This window comes from Gigantopelta aegis, chromosome 6, assembly GCF_016097555.1.
Source record: "Gigantopelta aegis isolate Gae_Host chromosome 6, Gae_host_genome, whole genome shotgun sequence".
NCBI lineage: Eukaryota > Metazoa > Mollusca > Gastropoda > Neomphalida > Peltospiridae > Gigantopelta > Gigantopelta aegis.
This window is the reverse complement of record NC_054704.1, coordinates 77,262,432-77,278,722: the sequence shown is the minus strand read 5'-3', so window position 1 is coordinate 77,278,722 and position 16,291 is coordinate 77,262,432. Positions and strand designations below refer to the sequence as shown.

Sequence of the window (16,291 nt, the reverse complement as noted above, 5' to 3'; positions counted from 1 at the left end):
GTTGTCCAAACTTAAATATTTCTTGTTTTACTTTTATTACAGAAGACCGACTTCTATATGTTTCTTCCATATAATACTGCTTGCTAGAGGAACCATACTGCCCCTGTCCCCCAAGAAAAACGTTATCAATGGTTTTGGTTATATAATCAAAACTTTTCATATTCGAAACAAATGTCAATGTGTAAATATTATTTACACATTGACATTTGTTTAATAAACATCATTAATACAATTACTCGGCATCAAGTATTTATTACTGTTAAGCCTAATCAACAAGGTGCCAATAACAGAAGATATTTATCTGCATTAGCTTGATTGTTTTTTGCATCTGTGGACCAATGATAACCAATAGCTTGTGCATGAAGAGGCTGGCATAATAACTGAGATGTACTTGGTGACCATACAAGAAGGAAAAGCCAAATATTCCATACTTCGAATATGATTTTGACGTTAGGTCATTTGAGAATTTCTTCTGTTCCTTCATTATGTAATGCAATTCGTCACCAAGACTTTCCAGGAGCAAATGTTCCCGAGTCCTCTAATATATCTTGAGAAGCATTTCATTTAACAAACCTTGCACATCTTAATTACAGAGTATCTTGTAAAGTAACTAGTTTTCCCCCTCCTTGAATTCACATACTGGAGAATGTTAGGTTTATTGTCTCATTGTCTCTTATGATCAGCATCAGTAATTGCATAAAAGGGAAGATCTCGCCCAAGCTTGGTGTGGTCAGCTAGACTGAGTTGTACTGGTATCACCAAAACTGATCAAATAGTATAACTTATACAACCAATGGGAAGAACATTTGAATTGTTGACCATGGGCTGTTAAACATATATTGTAAGTCGGGTAGAGGCAGTGATACACGTGTTTAGTTAGGGTTGATTTTTCTCGTGTATTAACCCCTCCCTCTGACCGTTGGCTCCAAACATTTCAACAATCATTCAAATATGTATAATGTTCCATTGTGTGGAGGATGGTCATTTCCAGTTTGCAAATCGTTAGTTTTATCGGCGACCTCAGATGGCCTCTAGAGGAGCATTGTTGGGTGTGGGTAATGTTTGGCATGCTTCCATCAGAGAACTGTTAAAGCACGTCTGTCGTGGGCACAACCTCTGACTTTGGCAGAGTTCTGTCCATGACAGTGAAGGGAGGAGCATTGTGACAGGTATCTTTAGATTACGAGAGAGTGATTGTCATCTTCGCTCTGGTGGTTTTATCAAGGATATCCAAAAATGTTGAGGCATTACCCAGAGAGCGTGTGGTGGTTTAATCAAGGATATCCAAATATGTTAAGGCATTACCCAGAGAGCTCCGTGTGGTGGGTTAATGAAGGATATCTAAACATGTTGAGGCATTACCCAGAAAGCTCTGGTGGTTTAATCAAGTATATGAAACATGTTGAGACATTACCCAAAGAGCTTTGTGAGGTGGATTAATCAAAGATATCCAAACATGTTGAGACATTACCCAAAGAGCTCCGTATGGTCTTAGGCACGAGTATCTTCATTGGAGGATTCGCGTTTCATGCTGTAGCCTTCTCGGTATGTTGACGTGATGGTTCATTAAGTTGCAGTACAAACAGGAGGTCGTCTTGGTCACAAAACATGCAGAAACTGGGTCTGGGTCTGGGTCTGGGTCTGGGTCGTGGCGTTGTAAAAATACAACGCATGTTCTATGCCGCCTGCTGCTTGATTTGATTTGAAAACTCCAGCACAGAACCTGTGTTTTGTCATATTCAATTCAGTGAGTTTCTTTTTCCGAATGATATCGCATACTCTTGTCAAACACAGACTCAGACCCAGCTCTGGTGTGTTTTAAGGACTGGTCTGTTAGCCTGTGATATTAACAAAATACCCACGAGCAGACTTTAAAGAACAGTTTATTAATTCTGACTGAGTGCGAATAGCCGCGCCTTTTTTTTCTGTATGTCTTTTTTTTTTTTTTTTAACAAATGACATCTATGTTTTATAGAATAGTCAATGAAGGATTAATAAATAATCATATTTGAACAGATTTTGATTACAACAACACATTTACATGCAAATCTATTGACATGGCATGATGATTAAATAAAATCCTACCCAAAATACACCTTGTCACAAGTCGGAATCATTTATTTCAGACGAGACTTTTAGTTGCATTAATTGCAATACAACATACAAAAACATAACGAAACAAAAAAAGTTCTAAACGTAATACTGTTTACAGTGGTTTGTTGTGTTCTTATGACTTGCAATATTTTGCTTTTTTTCAGCTACAGCAATAGTAGGCCGAGTACTCTGACGGTAAGAGAACTAGACGGACATTTGGTCATTACAAAATGTCCGTCTATAGTCCGTCCTACAGGGATCCCTTTTTCTTTCTTTTTTCATACTTTGTAATTTACTACAAGTTATTCATTTCCTAGCCGATTGATTTGTAAATTGCACACACAAATTGTATTTCTTTCTTATTTCCAGAACAATTTCACTTTTCTTCTTGCGTTAAACCAAAATGAAATTATTTACAAAAAACATTTCAATAGAATGATGAAACGGACTATAGACGAACATTTGTCATTAACAAATATCCGTCTAGCTCTCTTGCCGTCAGAGAACTCGGGCTGTAGCTATAGTTCCTATAAAACTAACAAATATCGCAAAACGTTCATGTAATATTATTATTTTAATTATTTCACTTTATTTTCCATAAACAGAGAGATGAGAAGGTATGTATATATGAAAAAATTGTCCAGCATATTCAAATTCACTAGTACACTCCCTACCATCATCAAATTATTATTCTTGATTAGATGCATTCAGACCATAAAAGTAATTCACTTTCCATTCACTGGGTACTTTTAGAAGCTCGAACAGCTGGATATAAACATGTTAATTGAAGTGTACATTTATTTCACTTATCGTGTTTGGGTCCATTCAAATATTACGTAACGCTCGAGGGATGGGTGAGTCCAAACGTAATGTAGTGTTACAGGGAGCGGGTGTGTGTATTTAACAGCGTTACGTAACGCACTTTATAAAAAACAAACAAAAAAAACACAAAAAAAGAAATCTATCTTTTATTTTGTTTTGTGTTTTTCATAAACGCTCTGTGATGGCATGGGCGTACATAGAATTTTGAAAAGGGGGTTCCAAAATAGATTGCAGAGATATTGGGCATATATTTCTATGTTGAGTTTTGAAAAGGGGGGTTCCAAAATAGATTGCAGAGATATTGGGCATATATTTCTATGTTGAGTAAATATAATAATGTCAGATATCAATGTCAGATATATTAAATTATATAAAAAAAGCGATTTCAGTGGGGGGGGGGGGGGGTTCGGGGGGGGGTTCGGTCGAACCCATCGAACTCCCCCTATGTACGCCCATGGACGGCGACAATGTAGGTAATTATAGCTAAGATTATAAATCAAGTTGAAATGCCTATCTGCGCTTTCTCAAGTGACAAAACTACATTAAAATTATATTACACCCTTTGCATGACTTGTTCGTGAATAGCTCCAAACCCTGAGTGAGTGCTCCACAAGGCTCAATGGGTAGGTGTAAACCACTTGCACCGACCAGTGATCCATAACTGGTTCAACAAAGGCCATGGTTTGTACTATCCTGCCTGTGGGAAGCGCAAATAAAAGATCCCTTGCTGCCTGTCGTAAAGAAGAGTAGCCTATGTGGCGACAGCGGATATGTTTGACGTCCAATAGCCGATGATAAGATTAAAAATCAATGTGCTCTAGTGGCGTCGTTAAATAAAACAAACTTTACTTTTTGTTCGTGAATAGAAGAATGGCAGGGGGTGTCTCCAAGCATTACATAATTTAAAAAAAAATGGGGGGGGGGGGGTCTAGCGTTACGGAGGATTACATGGGGATGAGAGGGTGTCTAATTTTGACCAAAATAGCGTTACGTAATATTTGAACGGCCCCTTTTTATTATTCGTGCTTATGTCTATTTAGAAGCGTCAGCACACATCTCCACTATGTTCACATTGCCCATGGTGATTTGCGAGCTTTAACATGAATCGTGCCAATTGGTCTTGCACTTCCCTACTGACGTGTACAATCCGCTCTGGGCTTGAATGACTATATATTTTTTTTTTTTTTTTTTTTTTTAAAGTTAAATGCTTCTAAAAGTAATAAATAAAAAATTGGATATCATGTGCGTTTCTATGTGACATGACACGAGAAGCAACAACCCTTCTATATAAGGGTAGCCTAGAATATGGATTTCGTTTTGGTTATTATTGTTTTGTTGTTGGTTTTTTATGTCACTAAGAATGTGGTGTGTGTATGCGTGTGTGTGTGTGTGTGTGTGTGTGTGTGTGTTTTTTTAATTATTTTTCCAATGAGTGAACTGCGTACGTGCCCCATACAACAGAAGAACGGATCCAAGCTAACGACAGAAGACTTCTCAAGACTACAGAAGATAAAAACAGAATGACGTTTATAAACCCATTCTCGGAACTCTTATGGATCGTAGCTACTACCTCTATTAGTCAATGGGCCAGAGCCGTAATTGGTATCACTTGGGCGGGCAAATTCTTGAGGAAGCAGGCACTGTGGTATATTTAATATCTTGGATATGGTAAAATCCCAGGCCCTGCCTCTCTTCCACAAGCACAGGCGATTTAAAATTCAGGGTCTAGCCCATGGACTATATCATATGTACATGCATTTCACAAGAAATCGAATTAATTTGAAAGCTTTTCCAAAGCTTGCCAAAAAACCCACCACTTCATGAAATATGCTAGTCTGCTCATGCAATTCACACCAGATGATTTTTAAAGATACGGTAAAAGGCTTTACATACATGTATGCGTGCGTGCGCATATGGTTTTTATATATGAGAATAAATGGTAACGTTACATCTTTATTTTAGGGGCGGGACGTAACCCAGTGGTAAAGCGCTTGCTTGATGCGCGGTCGGTTTAGGATCGATCCCCGTCGGAGGCCCAATGGGCTATTTCTCGTTCCAGGCAGTGCTCCACAACTGGTATAACAAAGGCCGTGGTATGTACTATCCTGCCTGTGGGATGGTGCATATAAAAGATCTCTTGCTGCTAATCGAAAAGAGTAGTCCATGAAGTGGCGACAGCAGGTTTCCTCTCTATATATCTGTGTGGTCCTTAACCATATGTCTGACGCCATATAATCGTACATAAAATGTGTTGAGTGCGTTGTTAAATAAAACATTTCATTCTTTCTTCTTTATTTCACTGCTTCAGCTCTTTCCTGTATTAAACACGGTGGAAAACATGCGGTTTGAAGTTATGGGACCTAATTCATTGAACTCACAATTTTGCTATCTCGCAATGTAATGCAAAACGACTTACAAAGACGATGCGATGTTTTCTCGCAATGTAATGCAAAACAACTTGCAAAGACGATGCATTGTTCACTCGCAGTGTAATTTACAAAACGACTTCTAAAGACGATGCGATGTTGCTTACAGAGAATTTAAAAGAGCTTTCTGAATTAGCCCCCTGAATGATTTATTACAACAATGCAGCAGGTTAAAAATATATCAGGATATAATCAAGATGTAAATCTAGTATAAATCTGGACATAACATAAGATATAAAACCAGAATACAGCTTCCAGGAGATAACATCGATATTGAAAAAAAATAATACAATGCCCCACCAACAAAAATAACCCCCCCCCCCCACTATATAAATAAAGATACAAATTGTGGTTTGTGCCCCCCCCCCCACACACACACACTTGAGACCGAGGTCCCCTCACTAAAGATTGTTCCCCCTCCCCTCCCCACACACACTCCAGATATTGTTCGTACGTGTCTGAAACGCTATGTTATATTAACAACAATTATGCTACATATGCTACATATTGTATTCATGAGCATTTTTCACATAATACATACTAACGTTATATTGACATGCGTGTTACACATACTACAAAAATGTCACATTGACGTGAATGTTACATACTACAAACATGTTTGATTGATATGTATGTTACACATACTACAAACATGTATTGACATGCGTGTTACACATACTACAAACATGTCATACTGACATACGTGTTACACTACACGTCATACTGATATGCGTGTTACACATACTATAAACATGTCATATTGATATGCGTGTCACATATACAATAAACATGCGTGTTACACAAACAACAAACATGTATCGACATGCATGTTGCATGCTACAAATGTGTTATATTGATATGTGTTACACATCCTACTACAAACAAGTTGCACTGACGGCGATCATGTTACACTAAATTGACACTGTATTGGCAATGCTTATTACACATACAACACCTTACATCGACAACATGCATATTACATATTATTACAAACTGTTTTGACAGCACACGTTATACACACTACAAATTGTAGAGGGGCCGTGGAATGGTGTGTGTGTGTGGGGGGGGGGGGGCGTGGAATGGTGTGTGTGTGTGTGTGTGTGTGTTTGTGTGTGTGTGTGTGTGTGTGTGTGTGTGTGTCCAGTTCCCCTGTTTAATATTGTGCTCAAAAGACTGAAAATGCCGTATTAAAACACCTGACATTCAAAATTTTACAGAGAGTAAGACTCAGAACCTGTCGTAACAGGTTTAGGCCCTTTGGGTTCTAAATGTTCAATCTACCGTGCCGTCGCACTGACAGTCCCTCTTCCCCAACGTTCAAATACACTCCGCGAGCTACTACACACATTTCTTACACACCCGTTGGTGAGAACACCATTCATTATTTTTTATAACACATAATATATTATATACGTGGGATCGATAACATTTTACAGACATACGACTGGCTGCACCTGAGTGATGACCAGGTCACCAATGCCATATCACCCAATGGAAAAGCGCGGTAGAACTCGATCACTAGATGTGACGTACAAGTTAACCTGAAATTGACGTGTCTGTGACGCACAAGTTAACTTGACTTTAGAGGCTATGGCCGTACATAGGTTTTAGTTGAAAAAGGCGTAAACTTAAGTTTATTTTGAAACTGTTTTCTGAAGATATGTAAGAAATAGAATACTACATTCGTGTCCGTTAAATACCATTTATCTTACAACTCGTTGTTTAAAAACGTGTCGAACTCGCTTTCGCTCGTTAGATACGTTTTAAAACAACTTGTAAGATAAATGGTCTCTAAGGCCAAAGCAAAAACAAATCGGTCTCTGGTCAGACCTAAGTTCCAGAATTGGTTTAAACAATATTTGATTTGCAAATCAAATTTGGGATTGGCCAACCGCGGGAAATAATAAAAAAAATTGTTTTAATGTTTACGTGCGATGGTCAAAATCGACGCCCGCGCTGACCAGAGACCAGAAATGTATTTTGTTGGCCTAACATGTTATATTAACAACAAACGTTTTATTACACGAATTACAAACGAGCTCCTATTTTTGTAGAAGGGCAGGCTGCTTTTTGCTTGAATTAAACGAAAATGCCCGAATCTGGATAACATTTATTCATATTAGCATTACTGTCAAAACAGCTATATTCATGTATAGGATTAGTTCTAACGAACCACCACACATTTTTACATGTATTCTTACACACCCGTTGATTACACATGAGCTGTTAACACACGTACATGTGTTAACAATTTCAAGACATACGACTGGATGCTCCTAGGTGATGACCAGGTCACCAGTGTCATGCATCCAATGAAAAAATCACGGTGGAAATAGATTACACTGTGACGTAGTTAACCTGACAATTATGTGTCTGTGACGGGTAAGTTAGCTACAAGTGCAACGGCTGTAAATAGCTTTTAGTCGAAAACACGTAAAATTTTCCGTAACCATATGTCTGACGCCATATAACCGTAAATAAAATGTGTTGAGTGCGTCGTTAAATAAAACATTTCTTTCTTTCTTTCGTTGTTTAAAAACGTATAATGCTTTCGCTCGTTAGATACATTTTAAAACAACTCGTTGTGAGATAAATTGTATCTAACGGCCACTCATGTATTATTTTCTATTTACAACTAATACCGTGGGTAGAATCGGATGGAAAAACATGGTGAAAAGTTTCAGGCCAACTAATTTTGGCCGAAAATCTCTTCGTTTTTACCCAAATTTGAGAATTTGCTCCATCACCGAGGGGCACTTGTCCCCCGTCGAAATATTTTAAAATATGGCTTGTGCCCCCCATTGGAGACATCGTTATCGTTATACGGGTTCGGTATGTGGACTGACTGGAATGACCAGCTACAAAGTTGTAATGCGAAATTTATTTTTGCTTAAAAGTCATAAAAAGCTTGACGTCTGCTGCATGCTAAAGTACCCATGATGCACTTTGCCTAGTCCCGTTTTCAAATGCCTGATTATTGCCAATGGCTTGCTTTTTCTTTCAGTTTTTAGTATTATTATTAAAAAATATATATATAAATCGATTGATGTTTCCCCTAAAAAAAAATCTATACTTATAATATTCGCGAATAATATATGATATTATATCTATTTAGCCTAAACTAAACTGTTGAGAATGTAATAAATTTAATGAATTACAATAGTTTTTGGTAAATTATAGTAGGCCCTGATGTAACTGATTCAATAAAAATCACTTTGACCTTGAAATTCCATAATATTATATTTCATTCAATAATTTAATATTATTAATTACACCTCACGAGTCTGCATGGCAGCTTAATTGAGACACTTTCACTCCATTTTAAAATATTTTTTTTAAATCTCATGCACAATCCGTATTTCAAACCCAATTTCAGCTTGCAGTGAAGTCCGTATTATGTAATTCCTTTATGGTTATTTTAAATTATTGTACGTTTATCACTTTAATAATATTCAAACAATTATAACATAAAAATATAGGCCTACCTAAAACAAAAACGGAAACACCTTAATTGATATATAGGTCTAGGACACTTATTTCTCTCTAAATTAATTATTTTTCTCCTTTAAAAAACAAAAACAAGTCAGAACGCTTTTCTCTTATTTTTTCTTTCTCAATTAAAACAGACTATTAGTTCTGATCTCTATAGTCCGTCCCACAGGGAACGCCTTTTGTCATACTATGAAATGTACTGAAAGTTATTTATTTCTCAGCTAATTGATTTGTAAATTGCACACAAAAATAATATTTTTTCTTTACTTCCAAAACACTTCCACTTTTCTTCTTACGTTAAACCAAACTGAATTTATTTACAAAAACCATGTTTACAGAATGATGAGACGGACTATAGATACTTCGTAAAATTCGTTGTTAATTTATTTTTTGTTTGTTTGTTTTTAAATCGAAAATAAAATAAAGTAATACATACAGATATTTCTGACCTTCGCATTTAGAATCATAATATACTAGTAATCAAAATATAGAAATCGATTATTGTTTTTCTTTGCAACAACCTTAAAAAATATATAAAAGGTTTCTCCGTGAATCGCATAGGTCCGTTTTTTAATTTTATTTACAAACTAATGATTTTATTTACTTTTCAGATAACAAAAGAAGAGTTTATCAACTACTACTGCGGTGTAAGTGCCTCTGTAGACAACGATGCCTACTTTGATCTAATGATGCGAAATGCCTACCAGCTAAAAGACTGAAATGGATAAAAACTAATACATGTGTATAAGCATTATAACTTTCATACATCATTACAAATACATGTTCTGAATGACGCTGAAAGTATATGTAACAGGGCACTAGATAGAGACAGATTTTTAAAATGCATATTTATTATTAGCCTTCTGTTGCGTTACATATGGCTTTTCTACAATGTCTTTACTATTAGAAAATGATGCCTACTTTTCACAGGCATCGAACGCATAGGGCACTTCCTCCCCAACTATTAGTATCAATGGTGGCCAGAATATACATTGCCCAACCTGCACCCCCAGCTGAAAGGCGAATTAAATACGCGTCATTTCAGTAAGCACAACACATTGACGTTCTAATATTTAAAACTCAACCAAAATAAATAATTATATACACACAATTTAAGAGAATACAAGCAAAGTAGAGAAAACAATCCCTTTACACATCAGTGATGTATATTATATATCATGTTCTTGTAAAGAAAATAAAATCATATTTTTCAGTATCATGTTTGCGGACTTCATTTGCAGACGAGAGATAGCAAAACGGTTCCATACGCATAAAGAGCCAGGCGCGTGTACAGGGGGTGGGGGGTTTGGGTTTGCTCAAGGCGAAAAAAAAATTCATATCCCGATTTTTTACATTCCTGTGAATGTGGTCAGAAAGCAGCTCGGCTAGCCAGCAGAAAACACCTCAGAATAGCCCTACAAGGGCACCCCAGACCCCCCGCCACGGGCTTCGCACCGGTGGCGCTCGCGGTGTCGGGCTTCGCCAGACACCTCGACCCCACCCCTGCAAAATTTCCTGCGCACGCCCCTGAGAGCGTTTTCGAATCTATCACATGGGACAATGGGAACACCATTAATTATTAGTTCTGTATGCATGACACTTTTTTACACCCCCAAGCCTTTGCAGACTTTACTTTGCGAGTGGTGCATGTATCATACAAACAATAATAAACAAAATAAACCCTTCCTCCCCAGTAGAACAATTCTGGAACCCAACAAAGAAATTAACATTAAATATGTCAACAAGCTGCAAGTATGTATTTATAGCTGAAATATAAAAACAGTTTTTGTCAAACTTCATATTGCTGGACTTAACAACCATCTTGATTTGAATCATCCTTTTTTTTTTTTTACACTGAAACTGGACCACAAAATATTCATGAGCTGAGCATTGCTATGGGATGAAAGTTTATGGACACAAACCCAATTACTCATTTGCTGAAAAATACTTTTAAAAATAAAGAATTATAATAACGACACATGGCCACTAAACCATTTCCTCAGCCAACGGGCGTACGGGCTCCCATTTCTGTAACGGGCGGATGGCCGATTTTTACTCGAATTAAACGAACATGTCCGGATCTGGGCAACATATATTCACATTAGCATTACTGCTAAACAGCTATATTGATTTTTAAACGAATCACTACGCATTTTTACATCGATTACAACTAATATTGTGTGTAGAATGATTGAAATACAGAGAAAAGGTTTTAGGCCAGCTAATTTTGCCCAAATATCTCGATAATTTTTGCCGAATGTGTTGGCTAATTCTACAAACCACACCTGTTGTCCGATAGTTGGCGATTTATGAGTCTCACTTGAATCCATGTTACAGAAACAAAAATGTACAAATTGTTTTGGTCCTACTCTATATCAATACATGCAGAAATCTGGTTGATGTCACTACCCTTCCCCCTCCCCATCCACACGATAGCATGCCTCCTTACCAGATTGTTCCCTCACTTCAAATACCGTTCCTACGGGCCTGGTTCGACACATTTTTATTTTAAAGTTAAGTCATAACATTAAGTTGTTTCCAACGCTCCTCCGAAACATTGATACAGGCCATTAACGTTAAATTAATGTTACGATTAAGTTCAAAAAGTCAAAACTAAAGGTCTGTACTTGGCGACCATTTGGTTCTCGAAATTTTTTTGACAAACTGTTACACGGAATACTGTAAAACCCTGACCCAATATACTTACTTAATCCTCTTCGTGTGCGGTCACACATAAGGCCGACACTAAACGCCATACCCGTGCTAAATGTAATTCGAGCGACTATGCCCATTGCAGGCACCACGGAGCAGTGGGTTGGTGCTGTCTAGTCCCCCCCCCCCCCCCCCCCCCCCCCCCAACCCAACCCAATAATTCTGAATAGAAAATATTACTGGCAGTGAATCTTAAGGCACAGATGAATTTTAATTGTTAGAATGCAGGAAATTGCATTTCAGGCCAAAATTTGATATAAGAGAGGTTTGCTTTGCGCCCTCTTATATCATTCAGTCCCCTCACCCCAATGTCTACTTGCTTCCACTGTGTCCATTGAAAACAAAAACCTAAATAGGAGAAATAGTCAGTCATATAGGTTGTGAATAAATTAATATTAAACATGCCATTGTGTAACATCATTTATAAAACAACACCAAACAGGGTTGAAGTTTTTATTGATGGACTGTAAATTGTTCTCAATGTGGAATTTCCCCCGAAGTCTGAATTGGTACATATATTTGCTAAACTAATAAGTAATTGAATAAATGTACAATGTATACAGATTTGCCACCACTACATTGAAAAATTGAAGTAAGTTAACAAACAGCTACGTTTTATGTAAGAAACGGTTATCATATTGAATAATTGCAATATAAATGTACAATTGTTTTTTACTAGTAATACAAACTTTTCAAGCAAACAAAACTTCTCAAATTTGCAATTTATATGAAATTTATTACAAAGATTCCATTACCAGGTAAATATATAATTTCGGCCTGCCATAAAATATGGAGTTATGTTACAAATATATAGGCCTACTGCTACCTCTAGGAGTGCGAGCTAGGCCTCATTGTTATAAGACATTTAGTCTACATTAAAGTCTGTAATAAGTCTGATACTTTAACACCATATGAATTGAATGCATATGACGGCTTTTGAGGTTTGAGTCTAAAAGTTTTATAAAAAATTCAGTGCTCCAACAAAATGATAATGAAATTCTCTCTAGCTGAAACCAGCAGCAGCAACAACAGCACACTTAACTATCTCACCACCTGATACAAACTGTCACACAGCTGTGGGTCAGATTCTGAAAAAATTATCATGTTATAATCAGAATTAATGAATGTTTAACGACACCCCAGCACGAAAAATACATCAGCTATTGGGTGTGGTTATAATCATGACAGTTTAGAATATTCAAAATGAAGATATTCTGTCGCAGAAAACTGAATTATAAAGCTACATCCTATAGCAAAGGATGATGGAACAAGTTACCAAGTCTGCAAGGTTAACTGTGTTACAATTTGAGCTAACAGTACTTTATATCAAGACAGATACTTATATTTTCAGTTAAGATGCTTCTTGATAAATATAAATTGATAAAACATGTGTAAATATTATTAAAACAAAACTACTTGCAAATAAAATAACATTTTGTACTCATTGTGTCTTCAATATCGTTACACATTTAACTTTTATTCTACCCTTTATAAGTGCCATTCTCAATTTCGTTGAGCCTCTCATCTTTTACTTATCCTGAACGAGCACATCCAAGTTGCAAGTAGCTCAGGAGATAACTGTCTAATCTTAATATAAATTACAAACACATAAAGTCGTCCCACATACAGTGCCCAGAACACTTTTGTAATAAAAGAAATTTTACACTGCATTGGTGAAGTACCTTTCACTATCCAAAATAAATAAATTAATTAATTAGCACTTGTGTTTTGGATATCTCATCCATGTATTTTGCTGGTACGCTTAACAACAAATAAAATCGAATAAAAAGAACGAAAGAACGAAGATAAATGAAAGAATATCCAAGAATGCCCCAGCCTGAACAAGTATCATATTCCTCATCCTGATATGTACAAAATTGTCATTATTCTACATATTATTATAGAATGATAATACTTATGTGGGTCATATATATATATATTATATAGTATTTTGATACATGGTTAGGTACAAAAGTTGTTGGCTTCCTGCAAGTGGTGAGACTCAACAATAACCTTCAAAAGTTGTTGATTGAAAACTCGTTGAATTACCAGTATTCTAAGACCACACCACAATATTATGGTTGTTCAGTACTGCAATTTGTTTTTACTTATTAACACTAATAATTAGATTCTTTGTTCATCACAGATTGGATCTGGTGTCAATTTGTGGTGGCTTCTGTACTTTTTATGCTTATAACTATACATATCTTTGGATTTGTGCACATAATATTTATAGCCATCAACTTTTGTTAAACAGGCTCCCACTTTCACAGTGAATGGACACCCTGCTCCGACTGGTGTGTAAATGTTCAACTTGCATAAAGAAGACAACAAAAATAATTTGTTTTGTAAAGCAAGTTAAGAAACTTCTGTCTTTGTCAGTGTCACTATTAGTATTATCATCAAACCAAACCTAAAAAATCTACATAAATGCTAAGAACATCTCAGCCACTTTGTATTTCGGAAGATAAAACAACCACATCCAAAACTTTGTAAATAAATGTGTACAAGTAGAATCCCACAGAACATATACTTGTTGTTAAGTGCCTAGACATCAGAGAGGATGAAAGATATCCTTGTTATGTACTAAAATATTAATTCATTACTGATCCAAGGGTTGATATTTCCAAAATCATGTCATAATAGTATGTTAAAGTTTGTTTTGTTTAACAACATCAATAGAGCACATTGATTTATTAATCATCAGCTATTGGATGTCAAGCATTCTGTAATTTTTGACATAACAGTCTTAGAGAGGAAACCCGCTACATTTTTCTGTTAGTAGCAAGGGAACTTTTATATGCACCATCCCAGGCAGGATAGCACATACCACAGCCTTTTGTATAACAGTATGTGTGCATAACTTTACAACAAGCCTTTGATGTCTGTCTATGGTATGAACCACTTTAACAGGTGCAACCATTCTCCAGAGCACTAATGCTGTAATAAAACTGTAAACTGTGTTCACAACTGTTTGAAAACCCCATTCACTTAAAATTAGCGCATTGCTTGTTCAAACGTTCTAATAAAAGATCAGTCTTTCTCCGTCAGATTGGTAAAGTTGAAAAAGGCTAGCTTAGCTTCTTCATTTCTCAGATTCTTCAGACTGTAAGAATTACCTGGAAATAAAAGTGGAGGATAGCATGAAAATTATCATTGATAACTCTTTTATTTTTAAAGCCACACACTAGAAGACAAATGCTGGTGCTACCCAACCCAAATGTACCACACGTGATGGACACCAAATAACTACCATATTAAAATTTGACAAATTAATTAAGAATGGAATGCTAATCAACAACTATTGGCTATCTATACTACCGAAGGCAAAACATATTAAAGAAATGGTCATATGAAAACCAATTTTATTTACAGCATTACGACAATTAATCTATTTTATGAGGTTGTAAATTTCATGAGGCATGTTTTGGTAGAGAATCGGACATACATCACATTATGCTAAAACAAGAGACTGGAATGACAATGTCTACAAAACAATGAAACAAGCTACCACACTTCAGAGTACGAGAAAACCATGACTGTGACATTTGTAAACAGATTTGGTTTAATTTAACCACTCTACTATTTTAGATTTAGGTGTTAAAACCCCCCACAAAAACAAAAAAAGATAACTACCGCCCCCATCAAACAATAATAATAAAACAAAGAAACAAATAATAATTTTAAAAAATTAGATACACAAAAATTAAAAAAAAAGAAATTAGATACACAAAAAAAGTTAAAAACATAAAACAATAATAAACTTTATTATTGCCCCAACAGAGGAAAATAAATCTGAAAATGTTATGGCTGGAAAAAAAAGTGGCTGGAGGTAATTTGGATTATAGCTCTTTATTTTTACAAGTCTGGCCCAGTACCAGGATGCAAACAAAGTTTCACCAACCTCTTGGTATGAAGAAATGATTTCCTGTTTCCACAATACATGTGGCTCGATGAATGGTGACAGAGATCTTTCCATATATTACACAGAAACACTGAAAAATAAAATTCATAGCACGACAGTATAATATTACACAATGGAAGAAAGGAAATGTTTTATTTAACAATGCACTCTGTCTTAACACATTTTATTTATGGTTATATGGCATTAGACATATGGTTGAGGACCACACAGATATAGAGAGGAAACCCACTGTCGCCACTTCATAGGATACTCATTTTCGATTAGCAGCAAGGGATCTTTTATATACACCATCCCACAGACAGGATAGTACATACCACGGCCTTTGTTACATCCGTTGTGGAGCACTGTCTGAAAGAGAAATAGACCAATGGGGCCACTGACAATGCATCAAGCGAGCACTTTACCACTGGTCTATGTCCTGCCCCATTACACAATGGAGATAGTATACGAAAATATGATTTCAATATTAAATGACACTATAATTGAGTTAAAACTTATTTTAATTCATATAATTTTTCACAATATTTGATGCAAATAGTAACAACATCATAAAAACCCCACAAGTCAATGTGACCGTAACTTTCAATTCCAATGTATTAGCAGAATTTTAGAAAGATGTTCCATGAAAATTTCTAACCAATGTTAAGCAAACTTTTGCCAACCAAATACCTGTTGAGTAGAAATTCTGTTTTACTCAAACTTGTTATAAGGTATGAATACTAGCCATGTATATTACAGCAGACATATGACTATTCTGTAATAAACATGTATGTTCTATGGTTCAAAACAATTAGTTGAGTCTGTGGAGAAAGCGTATGAC

At 36.0% G+C, this 16,291-nt stretch overlaps 2 protein-coding genes across 2 annotated transcripts in view; one reads left to right on the top strand and one right to left on the bottom strand.

The window, feature by feature from the left end:
* Positions 1-10,048, top strand: part of LOC121374101 (calcyphosin-like protein) — a 35,894-nt gene extending 25,846 nt beyond the window's left edge. Inside the window, exon 5 of the mRNA XM_041501029.1 lies at positions 9,446-10,048. Coding sequence (XP_041356963.1) covers positions 9,446-9,553 — 108 coding nt within the window. The 3' untranslated portion in view covers positions 9,554-10,048. The remainder of the gene's footprint in view (positions 1-9,445) is intronic.
* Positions 10,049-11,985: 1,937 nt separating this feature from the next.
* The window catches only part of LOC121374733 (serine-rich adhesin for platelets-like), a 35,595-nt gene continuing 31,289 nt past the window's right edge, over positions 11,986-16,291 (bottom strand). Inside the window, exons 22-23 of the mRNA XM_041501840.1 lie at positions 15,451-15,541; positions 11,986-14,665 (exon numbers count right to left, since the gene is read on the bottom strand). Coding sequence (XP_041357774.1) covers positions 14,580-14,665; positions 15,451-15,541 — 177 coding nt within the window. The 3' untranslated portion in view covers positions 11,986-14,579. The remainder of the gene's footprint in view (positions 14,666-15,450; positions 15,542-16,291) is intronic.